Source organism: Mesoplodon mirus (assembly GCF_964341445.2).
Source record: "Mesoplodon mirus genome assembly, chromosome: 18".
In the NCBI taxonomy this organism is placed as follows: Eukaryota; Metazoa; Chordata; class Mammalia; order Artiodactyla; family Ziphiidae; genus Mesoplodon; species Mesoplodon mirus.
In genome coordinates this window covers 49,672,820-49,686,280 of record NC_138994.1, presented here as the reverse complement: position 1 = coordinate 49,686,280, position 13,461 = coordinate 49,672,820, and the positions used below count along the sequence as shown (strand labels likewise).

At 44.7% G+C, this 13,461-nt stretch overlaps 1 protein-coding gene across 4 annotated transcripts in view; it reads right to left on the bottom strand.

Annotated features, from left to right (window-relative positions):
- ITGAE (integrin subunit alpha E) overlaps nt 1-5,764 on the bottom strand; it is a 70,617-nt gene extending 64,853 nt beyond the window's left edge. For all 4 annotated transcript variants that reach the window (XM_082605352.1, XM_082605354.1, XM_082605353.1 and 1 more), the window contains exon 1: nt 5,656-5,764. In XM_082605352.1, the coding sequence (XP_082461478.1) occupies nt 5,656-5,744 (89 nt within the window). In that variant the 5' untranslated portion in view covers nt 5,745-5,764. The remainder of the gene's footprint in view (nt 1-5,655) is intronic.
- Between the last annotated feature and the right edge of the window lie 7,697 nt (nt 5,765-13,461).

Sequence of the window (13,461 nt, the reverse complement as noted above, 5' to 3'; positions counted from 1 at the left end):
AATGCCTTGATTTCAATTCAGTAAGACCCACTTTGGACATCTGACCTCCAAAACTGTAAGATAATAATTTGTGCTGTTTTAAGCCACTAAGTTTGTGGTGAATTGTTACAGCAGCCCTAGGAAACTAATAAATAAACAACTGCCCATTGTCTAATAGGCATCTCAAACTTAGAATGTTCGAAACAGAACTATGGTCTTGTTCTCCCTTGCCTGAACTGAACCGTTCCATCTTCCCTGACACAATACACGGCACCACCAACCACTATGTTCTGAAGTCCAAAGCCTGGGGGCACCCTTGCTTCGTCTTTTCACTCATCCCCTTCATCAAATCCATCAGTAAACCCTGTTGGTTTTTCCTCCAAACTATATCTAGAGAGCATCTCTTCTCTCTGTTTCCCCTGACACCATCATCTTGCCTGGTGTGTAGTAATAGCCCCTTGTTATTTTTTCTGTTGTTTGTTTTTTAAATTTGCTCTTGGGACTTCCCTGGTGGTCCAGTGGGTAAGACTCTGAGCTCCCAATGCAGGGGGCCCGGGTTCAATCCCTGGTCGGGGAACTAGATCCCGCATGCATGCCGCAGTGAAGATCCTACGTGCCTCAGCTAAGACCCGGTGCAGGCAAATAAGTAAATAATAAATAAATATTTGTTTAAATAAAATAAAAACTAAAATAAATTTACCCTTGTAAATTACACCATGTCACTCCCCTGTTTCAGCTGCGTCCCGTGCACTTAAGCAAAGAGTCCATACCTCTTGCTGCAGCCCACGGGGCCTTGCACGATCTAGCACCTCCCCACCGCTGACACTCCCCTCCTGCTCCTTTGCTCTCCGAGCTCTAGCCCCGCACTGGCTGGCTTCTGTTCCTAGGCTGCCCCCAGCTCTTTCCTGGCTTGGGCCCTCTGCCTTGCTGTACCCCCTCCCCCCAACCTGGTTCATCCTCATTCCTTGGCCTCGCTTAACTGTCACCTCCTCACAAATGCTTTCTCCAACCAGCCTCACCTCACAACCCAGTTACTCTGCTTTGCATCATCCCATTTATTTCTTTCCCAGAACTTGTCCCCGTTTGATAGCATCCTGTTTACTTGTTTACTGTTTATTATCTGTCTCTCCCCCTAGCCTCTAAGTTCCCCCAAGGAAACTTACAGTCTAGGGGGAGAGGAGCTTGGTAACAGTGAACCAAGTCCAAGTCCTCACAAGTTCCACAAGTTCCCCTTGCCTCTCTTGTTTGCCATGTTATTTCCAGCACCTGGACCAGTGGCTGGCACAGAGCAGAGGTTCGGTAAACATTTGTTAAATGATGACTGAACAACAGCCGAGGCAGCACATGTGGGGGCTAATCTGGGGCAAGGCTGAGGGGCAGAGGACCACGTGCAGCGGAGCCCCTCAATTAGGTCGCCTGCTCAACAACCTTGCCTCTTTCCCCAGACCCCTCCCAGCCTGAGCCTCAGCCCTGGGCCCAGCACCTTATTCTCTGCTCCCCCGCAAAAGTGGGCTCAGAACTGGGATCCAACCCGACCACGTCTTGGTGGGGTAGGTGCAGGCCTGGAATAGCCTCAGCTCTCCTTCCTCCTTTAGGCCTTGGCCCAAGCTGTTTCTTCCGCTTGCAATGCCTTTCAGCTCCTTTTCTTGCAGAGCAATCTTCCCAAGTGCCAGCTCCTCAGGAAGGCTTCCCAAAAGAAGGAGCACCTTGACCCCCTCCAAGCCCTCCAGGAAGCCCTCACCACTGGACACCTAAACTTATCCCTGGCTTTTGTTCCCACCTAGACTGTGAGTTCTTGAGAGACCACCATGTACAGCTGCACAGGCTGTTCACTGCAGAACCCAAGGTTGCCACCCATATCACAGTCACGCAATGCCGGGGGCCCGGGGCCCCGTCTGAGCTGCCCCTGCCGCCCGCCCCTTTAACCACCTCCACCATGGTGGGTGGTCTCTTGATCTCCAGGTTTATCGACTGAGTGGCTGGCAAACTAAACTATAACTGAGCTCACCATCAGCTGACAGCCTCAGGGACCCTATTACACCTGGGCTGAGTGCAGCCCAGCTCCTGGCTTCACCCAGCTGTAACTCATCTCTGTCCTCAGAGTCTATTCCCATGCCGCCCAGGGGGAAGGCCTTCGTTACATTCCACTCCACCCCACTGCAGCGGCCAAGTCCCTGATGCTGCCAGCCCTGGCTGTTACAACTTACAGAGAAACAACGTGAGGGAGAGAGAGGCATGTGTCATCCTTGCACGAGGAGCCCAGCCTGTTCCTCTGCGGCCGGGGCAGCCAGAAGCGCGTTTCCTGCCCTGTGCAGCAGCCCGTGGTCTCAGGCTCCAAGGTTTGAGGCAGGAACCCAGAGGTGCCTCCCACCACATCCTTCCCCCATGCACGTTCAAACCCGTGAGACCCTCTCTGCTTCAGCAGGTGTCCAGGGAGGTTTTCTTGGGCCCAAGTGGGCTCTTTCCCCCACCCCTGGGGGGCTCGGAGCCTTCTGCTCTGGGTACTTCAAAGTCCCCTCCTCCACTGTGGCCTTTCAGCTTGGCTTTTTAAAAAATATATAAGTTTATTTATTTTATTTATTTATCTTTGGTTGTGTTGGGTCCTCGTTGCTGCGCGTGGGCTTTTCTCTAGTTGCGGCGAGTGGGGGCCACTCCTCGCTGAGGTGCGCAGGCTTCTCATTGCGGTGGCTGCTCTTGTTGCGGAGCACGGGCTCTAGGCACGTGGGCTTCAGTAATTGTGGCACGTGGCCTCCACAGTTGTGGCTCACAGGCTCCAGAGCGCAGGCTCAGTAGTTGTGGCGCACAGGCTTAGTTGCTCCCAGCATGCGGGATCTTCCCAGACCAGGGCTCGAAAAGGTGTCCCCCGCGTTGGCAGGCAGATTCCCAACCACTGCACCACCAGGGAAGCCCTCGGCTTGGCTTCTGAGGGAGGGGGGTTAAAGTCTGTTGGGTCTGAAGCTGGAGTGGTGAGGGCCCTGCTGGGGTACTGGAGGGAGGGGGCTCGGCAGGAGATGGTCACAGCATGGCTGAAACCCGGCCTTGACCTTGATGAGTGCGGGGAGTGCAGAACGCTCACGCATTGCAAACTTTGGTAAAACTGAATGCTGACCCAGCTTAGAAGCCACGATCCAGCAATTCCACTGCTGGGCACCCTGTGCCTGATAAAAAGAAGTGCATTCAGCCAGTGAAAGAAAGTGCAGAGCTGGGCCGGGGGTGGGAGTGGGGGTTAACTCTCGCCTGGGATGTGCGTGGAAGGGAGCACATGGCTGCAGGGGGCTTATGCGAGGCTGGTCCTGTTCTGCCTCAATCTGGACGCTGCTTACATGGGTGGCTCACTTTGTGAACATTCGCTGACGGCACTCTGATGACGTGCAGTTTTCTGTGCAGCAATAGAACTTTATCAAGACAAAACACAGCAATGCTTACCTTTAATTCTTCTTCCTGGAGCCAGAACATTCCTAACAACCTTCTCACTGCCCTTCAAGCCTTTCAGGCTCCCCAAACCTTTGTGCCCGGTGACAAAGCACGGCCCACCTCCCCCATCCAATGTCTCATCATGCTCAGTTTCAGCCACCGACGCCTTCCCAGCCCCCCCACCTGGCTCAGGCTGGCTTCCAGACTTCTGACCAAGCAGCTCTCAGTCCTGACTCTCCCTCCCATGCTTTCTCACACTAATTCCTATTCAGCCCCTAAGTCCCAGTGTCGAGGTACATCCTTTGGCTGAAGGACACACGTGCCTCTATGTCCCCAACGCACCCTGGACGTCCCCACAGAGCAGTCTTCACTCCTCCTGTCATCGACCAACTTGTCTGTTTCCCACAAGAGCCTGGGAGCTCCATGAGGGCAGGGACCGTCTCCTTTAGTATCTTATCCCCCTAGCTTAGCCTGGCACTGAGTAGATGCTCCATAAATACTGATGAATGAATGAATGAATGAATGGGCCCTGCCCTCACCACTTAAATCTAATGGTCACCAACCTCTTCACTGGACAGTGAGGAAATCAAGCATGGGGTCCAAGCCCACTTGGCTGGCGTGGCCATGGCCCAAGTCCAGGGCTATGAGGCTGCCTTGGGAGCCACCACTGCCCACTCATCTGCTACCAAACAGAGCTCCACTCAGCCAGGAGCCCTGAGTGCCTCACCTGGCTCTGCCCCAAAGCTATCTGGACCCTGGGCTCATGGCTCAGGGGTGCCGGGTCTGAAGGAAACCCCTCACCGTGGACCAGAAGCAAAGCAAAGCAGCGGCAGGTGAGGGGTGGGGTAGGGAACCAGCCAGGGGCAGCTGGGCAGTGGAGCAAGCACAGAAAGAGCCCTGCCACGAACAAGACAGGGAGAGGAAGGGCTGCTCTAGAGTAAGGGAGACTAAAGAGATACAGCCACAATATGCAACACAGGAACCTTGACTGAACCCTGGCTTAAAAATGAGCAGCTCTAAACGTCATCTTGGTGACAACAGGGGACATTGGAGTGTGTGTCGTGACCCTTCACTGCAGAACTTCTCCTAAAACCAAAGACATGTCTCTAATCAGCACACCACCACTACCTCCATCTGATAGAATCTACATTTGATTTACTTGCTTATTGTCTATTTCCCCTGAGCATAAGGATTTGTGTCTGCTTTGCTCACCACTGTTCCCTCAGGGCCTGGCACACGGTAGGTGCTATTGTATAAATGCTTGCAGAGTGAATGGCCATGGTATAAATAATTCTACAACTTGCCTTTTTCATTTTACAATGTGTTTCGAGACTGATCCAGTTCATTACCACTGCACTCAATTCGCTCATTTTACCTGCTTTCAGTGTCGCATTGGATGATTCACACCTTATGTCTTCCATTTTTCCAACGATGCTTATTTCAAAACAATGTCCCAGTCAATATCTCTAGGTGTGCCCCCAAAGTTCCCTAGGGTTGGTATCTGGGGGTGGAATCACTGAGTCAAGGGCCACCTTAGCTCTACCTGATACAGCAAAATGATTCTCCCAGGTGGTTATACCAACTCACATTCCTACAAGTTCCTGTTTCACCCCATCCTTACCAGCAGAATGCTATCAGATTTAAGATGTTTTACTTATCTAATGGGTGGGTACAGATGAGAAGTTTAAAATACAAAGTAATGCGTATTGGTCTTAAATTTGGCCAGAAACTGTGCCAAACACTTTATGTGCATGAACTCAAATACTCTTTGCAACAACCCTGTGAGGTAGGAAAATATCACCCCCACTGCAGAGATGAGAAACTGAGGCTGGGGGTTGCGTGCCTCGCTATAAATACAGAGTGAAGCTGTCACCGAACCACGGCGACCAGATGCAGCCTCCTCATAACCACCACGCCCGCCTGCCTCATATTTTCCATTTAAAAGAAATATTTTCTGTCACTGTCCAAAATTTCTATGTTGAGCACGTTACTTTTGTAACAGATGAAAGAGCCTTGATAAAATTTGTTTTAAAAGTTTTTTAGCCTTCCCTCCCCCACCCCCGGAGAGCCCAGGGTGAGGAGAGGGGCCGGGGCTGGGAGAACGGGCCCTGAGCTAACGGCCTCCCCCCTGCACGCCCTTCTGAAAGGGGGTTCTCCCCAGGCTGGGGGGTGGGGTGCTGAGGCCTTGTCTAGGGGCCTTCTCAGGCTCCCCAAGGACTCCTCAGTCCTCATGCACCCCTCCCCGTGCCAGGCCCCACTCACCAGGTCTGGTTGGTGCTGGAGTCCTGATGCAGAAGTGAGCTGATCACGTAGGGGACGTCTCCCTTGGGAGTCACCCAGGTCCGGACCATGTCCACATTGAAGGTGGCCAGGGGAGCCAGGCCTGAAGAGAAAAGAAGAACATTTAACAAAAGAGGCACCGTTATTCCATCACATCCTGCAGTGCCACTATCCCCATTTTACAGATGAGGAAAGCAAGACTCCCAAGGATTTTTTATTTTTGGATGCACCACATGGCATGTGGGATCTTAGTTCCCTGACCAGGGATCAAACCCATGTCCCATGCAGTGGAAGTACAGAATCTTAACCACTGGACTGCCATGGAAGTCCCCCCGCTACCAAGAATCTTTTTTCCATGGGAATAAGACTGGAATGCAGGCGTGTCTGACCCAGAGCCCCTGGTCCTCCCACTAAACCAAGCTGTGTTGGCACCAAGGCCCCCTCCTCCAGGAGGTCTTCCTTGGTTCTGTCCCAGAGCACTTGCTACCTTCTCACACCTCCCACTGTGCACTTTCTATACCTGCCACGGAGCACATGCTCATCACCGTGTCATGTACCAAAGTTAAAATAGACTACGGGCCCCAGGGTGAGGGTCTGCATACATCTGTCTACGTACCTGCCCATCGAGTGACCCAAGAGAAAACACATGTCCTCAAAAATACCTCAGAAAACGAATGTTTATAGCAGCTTTATTTGTAACAGTCCCAAACTGGAAACAACCCAAATGTCCATCAACTGGGGAATCGATAAACTGACATATTCAGACAATGGAATACTACTCAGGAGTAAAAAGGAACGAACAATTGACACACACAGCAAGATGGGTGAATCATGAATATCATTATGCTCAGTGAAAGAAGTCTTACATAAAAGAGTATCTATTGTATGATTCCATTTATATGATGTTCTAGAACCAGCAAAACTAATCTATAGCAAAAAAAAATATTGCCTGGGCTAATGTGGGATGGAGATTAACTGGGAAGGAGCAGAAAGGAGCTTCCTGGGGTGATGGAAATATCCTATATCTCTATAGGAGTTTGGATTACAGAGGTGTGCATTGTCAAAAATACATCAAATGGTCCACTTAAAATTTGTGTTTCACTGTAGGTAAATTTTACCTCAAAAAAAAAAAAAAAAAAAGAACCATGAGGAAATATTGAACTCTAGTTGATATGTATGATGAAATGTTTAGGGATGAAGTGTGCTGATGTCTGCAATTTACTTTGAAATGCATCAAAATATAAGACGGAAAAATATATATATAAGATGGCTTGATGGACGGATAGATGAATATATATGGATGGATGTTTATATATAGATGGATATAAATAAACATATTTTTATATATGTCAATTACAATTGTCAACATTTTGTTATATTTGCACTATCACACATATATTTTACATATATGTAATATACAAATATATACATATTGTAAAATCTATACATTGTAAAATCTAAGTGTTGTATGTGGTTGTTCACTGCACAAGTTTTTCAAATTTTCTGTACATTTGAAATTCTTCACTAAAAATTTTGGGGGGGAAATTGATATAGACAGATTGTCCCCCAAAGAGGCTGCACCAATTCATATTCCAACAACAGAATGCAAGGCCTGTTTCCTCACAGCATCGCTTGAGCAGACTGTGCCGACCTCCTCATCCTTGTTTTAAAAGAGTATCTCATCACTTTGTTCCCAAACCATTTTTTAGGGCTTCCCTGGTGGCGCAGTGGTTAAAAGTCCGCCTGCCAATGCAGGGGACACGGGTTTGAGTCCTGGTCCAGGAAGATCCCACATGCCGCAGAGCAACTAAGCCCGTGCACCACAGCTACTGAGCCTGCGCTCTAGAGCCCGCGAGCCACAACTACTGAAGCCCATGTGCCACAACTACTGAAGCCCGCATGCCACAATTACTGAACCCGCATGCCACAACTACTGAACCCACGTGTCACAACTACTGAAGCCCGCGCGTGCCTAGAGCCCGTGCTCCGCAACAAGAGAAGCCACTGCAATGAGAAGCCTGCGCACCTCAAGAAAGAGCAGCCCCCGCTTGCCGCAACTAGAGAAAGCCTGCATGCAGCAACGAAGACCCAACACACAGCCCAAAAAAAAATTAATTAAATAAAAAATTTTTAAAAGCCCAGCTCTTTAAAAAAATTTTTTTGAAAAAAAGAACCTATTTTTTAAATTATGAGTAAAGTCAAGCCTCTTATTATAAGTTTGTTTCCTGCTTATTCATATACATTATTCATTTTTATGAGGTCTTTATTGTTTTCTTACTAATTTATAAGAGCTTTTTGTCCAAAATAAATTGTCAATGTGTTAGAGACTGTTTCTCACTTAGCTGTTTGTTTGACTGGCTTATATTTTTCCCCACATCTACATTTATTATGTAGTCAAATTATTTTTCCTGTATGACTCGAGTTTTGTGTCACGCTTCCCCACTCAGAGATTATTTAATTCACTCATGTTTTCTTCGATATTTTCTTTGTTTCATTTCTTATGCTTGAGTCTTTGATTCATCTAGACTTTATTTTTGCATATATCCAGCTTTACTTTTTCTCCCCCCAAAATGAAATTGTCTCAACATTACTTCTCAAATAGCTCATATCATCCCTGCAGATTTGAAATACCACCTTTATCATTCTCAGAATTTTCATGTGCGTTTTGGCGTCTCCAGGGACTCAGTTCTGCCCCATTGACCTTACTGTCTCCTGCTTAGACACATTCATTCGTCTCCTGACCTTTCTCTTCCAAGACTTCTCCCTCTGGGTACATCCTTTCCGTACCAGTTGCCAGAAAGAATTTTTAAAAGCATGCTACTCCACTGCTTAAAAGTCTAACTTCTTGGAAATTAAGCAATGTACTTCTAAATAACCTAGGGCCAAAGATAAAATCATAATGGAAACTTTAAAATATTTTGAACTGAATGAGAATTAACATAGGACAAATCAAAACTTGTGTGATACAGTTAAAGCAGTGTTTAGAGGAAACGCAGAGCCTTAAATGCATATGCTAAAAAAAAAAAAAAAAAGAAGAAAGAAAGAAAGGCTGAAAACCAGTTATCTAATATTCCATCTCAAAAAGCTAAACGAATAGCAAATCAAGCCCAGAGAGAGTACAGGAAGAAATAAAGACATGAGCATATATCAGTGAAATAGAAAACTAACCTACAGTAGGGAAAATCAACAAAGCTAAAGTTTGGTTTTTAGAAAGAGTAATATAACTGATAAAACCCCCTAGCAACACTGATCAAGAAAAAAAAAAAAGGCAAACACATAAATTACCAATATGAATGAAAAGAGGACATCAGAACAGAGCCTAAGACATTCATGAGATAATAAGAGGAAAGTATATACAACTTTATGCCAGTAAGCTTGACAATTTAGGTGAAAAGGACAGATTCTTTGAAAAATAAATTTACCAAAACTGACAAAAGTGAAATCTGAATAATCCCAAATTTTAAAAACTGAATCCATTAACTCCAGGCCCAGATGGCTTCACTAGTGAGCTCTCCCAAACACGTAAAGAAGAAATACAAATCTTACATGAACTGTTCCAGAGAAGAGAAAATGAGAGAACACTTTCCAATCATTTTGTGGGGCCAGCATGACATTGATATTAGCACCTGACAAGAGCGACACATGAAAGGAAAATTAGCGATCTCTCTCTTTAATGTAGATGCAAAACTGCTAAACAAAACATTAGCAAATCAAACCCAGGGGTATATAAAAAGCATAATACCTTACAACCAAGTGGAGTTTATTTCAGGAATGCAAGAGAGATGTGACGTTCAAAAAGAATCAATTTATTTATCACGTTAACAGAAAAAAGAGGAGAAAAAAATCATATGATCATTATGATAGATGCTGAAAAAGGTATTTGATAAAATACAATACTGATTTGTAATTTAAAAAATTCATAGCAAACTAGGAATAGAAGGGAATGTCTTTAATCAAGAATATCCACAAAAATCCTTCAGCAAACATCATTCTTTTTTTTTGATTTTTTTTTTTTTTTTAATTTTTGGCCACACCATGCGGCATGTGGGATCTTAGTTCTGCAACCAGGGATAGAACCCGCGCCCCCTGTGGTGGAAGTGCAGAGTCTTAACCACCGGACTGCCAGAGTTATTTTATTTTTATTTTATTTTATTTTTTTATTTTATGCCACGCAGCTTGTGGGATCTCATTACCCCGAACAGGGATTGAACCCATGCCCTCGGCAGTGAAAGCATGGAGTCCTAACCAACCACTGGACCACCAGGGAATTCCCAACATCATTCTTATTGGTGAGTTATTGAAAGCTTTCCCCCTAAAATCAGAAATGAAACAGGGATGCTCACTCATACCACCTCTATTCAACATTTTACTGGAGGTTTTACAGCAGTAAGAAAAAAGAAAAAATGCAGAGCACAAAGATTAAAAAGGAAAAAAATAAAACTGTCATTATTTGAGGAGGACATGATTAAGTAGATTGAAAAATCCAACAGATCCACAAACATTGAGAATTAATAAATGCCCTGAGCAAGGTCATGGGATACAGAGGCAAAATACAAAGAACCATTGTATTTCTATGAACCATCAATGATCAAATGAAGAATGAAAAAATTTAAAAGACGCCGTTAACAAGAGCCATAAAAAAATCAAATGTCTAAGAGTAACTCTAACTAGAGATATGCAAAACCTCTACACTAAGAACTATTAAAAGATTGGGAGAGATTAAAGATCTAAAATGAAGGAACAGATGATGTTCATGAATTAGAAGATTCTGTGTTGTTGTCAGTTATCACTATATTGATCTATAGCTTCAATACAACCACAATCAACATCCTAGCAAATTATTGGGGGAAGGGTGATGTTCACAAGCCAATTTTAAAAATTTATATGAAAATGTAAAGGGCAAGAATAGTCAGGCACTCTTGAAGAAGAATAACAAAATTTGGGGACTTATCATTTATCAAGATTATTATAAATTTATAGTTATTAAAACAGAATTATATTGGCACAAGGATAGAAAATAGATCAGTGGGACAGAGAGTCCAGAAACATATGGGCACCTGATTTATGACAAAGGTGACAGTGAGGAACAGTGGTGAAAGAATGCTCTTTTAAATAAATGGTGCTGGGTCACTTGGATATCAATATTGAAAAAAAAAAAAATTAACCTTGACTCTTCTCTCACATCATACACAAAAAGTCAGTTCCTGATGAACTGAAGATTTAAATGTGGACTTAGATAGACCATGTATCTAAATATGAAAAATGAAACAATGAAGCTTTTAAGAGAAAACAAAGGACCTTGGGGTAGACAGATATTTTTTGAACAGGACACAAAAAACACTAGCTATAAAGGAAAGAATTGATAAACTGAACTTCATTAAACTTAAGAACTTCTGTTTATCAAAAGACATCATTAAGAATGAAGAGGCGGGCTTCCCTGGTGGCACAGTGGTTGAGAGTCCGCCTGCCGATGCAGGGGACACAGGTTCTGCCCCGGTCCGGGAGGATCCCACATACCACGGAGCGGCTGGGCCCGTGAGCCATGGCCGCTGAGCCTGCACGTCCGGAGCCTGTGCTCCGCAACGGGAGAGGCCACAACAGTGAGAGGCCCGTGTACCGCAAAAAAAATAAAAAAAAAAAAAAAAGAATGAAGAGGCAAGCCACGGAGAGAGAGAAGATGTTTGCAATACAAATATCTGACAAAAGATTCATATCAGAATCTGTAGAGTTCCTACAGATCAATAAGAAAAAGTCACGTAAGCCAACAGAAAAAGGACATTTCACAAGAGAGATTATCCAAATAGCCAGCAATCATATGAGAAGGCACCATTAGACTTCACAGAAAGGCAAATTGAGATCACCATGTGATACCACTGCACAACCACCAGAATGGCTAAAATGAAAAAGAAAATACCAAGTGCTGACAATGATGTGGAGCTACTAGAACCCTCAAATACTGCTGGTGGGAATGTAAATCGGTACAATCACTTTAGAAAACCATTTGGCAGCTATCAACTAAAGCTGAGTATATGCATAACTCATAACCCAGCAATCCTACCCTAAGGCAAAAACCTAATAGAAATGTGTTCATATATTCACAAAAAGACATGTACAAGAATTTTCATAGCCTACTATTCATAACAACCCCAAACTGGAACAACCCAAAATCCATCAACAGTAGAAAAAATAGGCTGTGGTATATTCACCAATGGAATACTCTACAGCAATGAAAATAATCAACAACAAGGTGGGTTGGATCTCATAAATACAGGAGCAAAACAGAACATACTGTATAATTCCATTTATACAAAGTTCAAAACAGGCAAACGAATCCATGGTATCAGAAGTCAGGGGAGGGCCTCCCTGGTGGCGCAGTGGTTGAGAGTCCGCCTGCCGATGCAGGGGATACGGGTTCGTGCCCCGGTCTGGGAGGATCCCATATGCCGCGGAGCGGCTGGGCCCGTGAGCCATGGCCGCTGGGCCTGCGCATCCGGAGCCTGTGCTCCGCAACGGGGGAGGCCACAACAGTGAGAGGCCCGCATACCGCAAAAAAAGGAAAAAAAAAAAAAAAAAAAAAAAAAGAAGTCAGGGGAGTGGTTACTCTTGGGGGTAAGGTAATAACTGGAGGGGGCCATGGGAGGTACTTCTGGGATGTTGGTAATGTCCTCTGTTCCTTGAAATTGGTATTAGCATGTGGATTTGATTTAATCTGAAAATTCACTGATCTGAATTTGTCCATTTTTGCGTGTGTTGTCTTCAAAAAAGTTTACATTAAAAAATAATAATTGCGGGGAGGGGGGGGAGGGATAAATTAGGAGTTTGGGATTAACAGATACACACCACTATATATAAAATAGGTAAACAACAAGGATGTACTGTATAGCACAGGAAACTATGTTCAATATCTCGTAATAACCTATAATTAAAAGAATATGAAAAGAATATATATGTATATGTATGTATGTATAATGAGATCACTTTGCTGTACGCCTGAAACTAGCACAGTATTGTAAATCAAGTACAGTTCAATAAAAAAATAATAATTGCAAGTGTCTGAAGCACATTGAATACACAAAAATTCCAGGGGTTCATAATGATACTTAAAAGATAGAGAGAAAACAAAAACAAATCAAAACTGCATGTTTCACCATTGGAAGTAATGAGGGCATTATGCCCTTACTCTGAAAATTGACCATTAAAGGGAAAGCATTAAGCAATTTTCTTGCCTTTCCTGTATGCGCTGCATTTCAGGGTCACCAAATGGTCCTAGTTGACGAGAAAAAGTTCTTTACAGAAGAATCGTTACTAATGAATGTGGAAGGAATAACAGAACCATAAAAACACAATTTTGCAAGTCATAGTGAAATACAACAATTAGTTCAGGCCGCTATCATCAATGGATGAAGCTACTTAGATGAGATTTTGATAGAGCACTTCACAATTAGGCTGACCACTCCCCCCAGCCCACTAGTTCATCTCAGGCCGCTAGAGTGGGCCCCCAAGGCATGTGTGCCTCCTAGTATGACCCCCTAGGAAGAATACTGGGGCCCAGGACACTGCATTTCTAACAGCTCCCATGTGATGCCCAGGCTGCCAGTCATCAGACCACACTGAGAAGCAACTCTCTAAAATACGTTGGCAAAGGAAACAGAAAAAAGGGAGTGAGATAAATGCAGGACGTATGGCAAAATCCTCCTGTTTAGAGGATGCTCGCCAAAAAAGTTAAACCTGAATTTAATGAAGGCATTAGCGCTAACTTCCAAGTTTCGGGTAATGTAGGGGATTGAA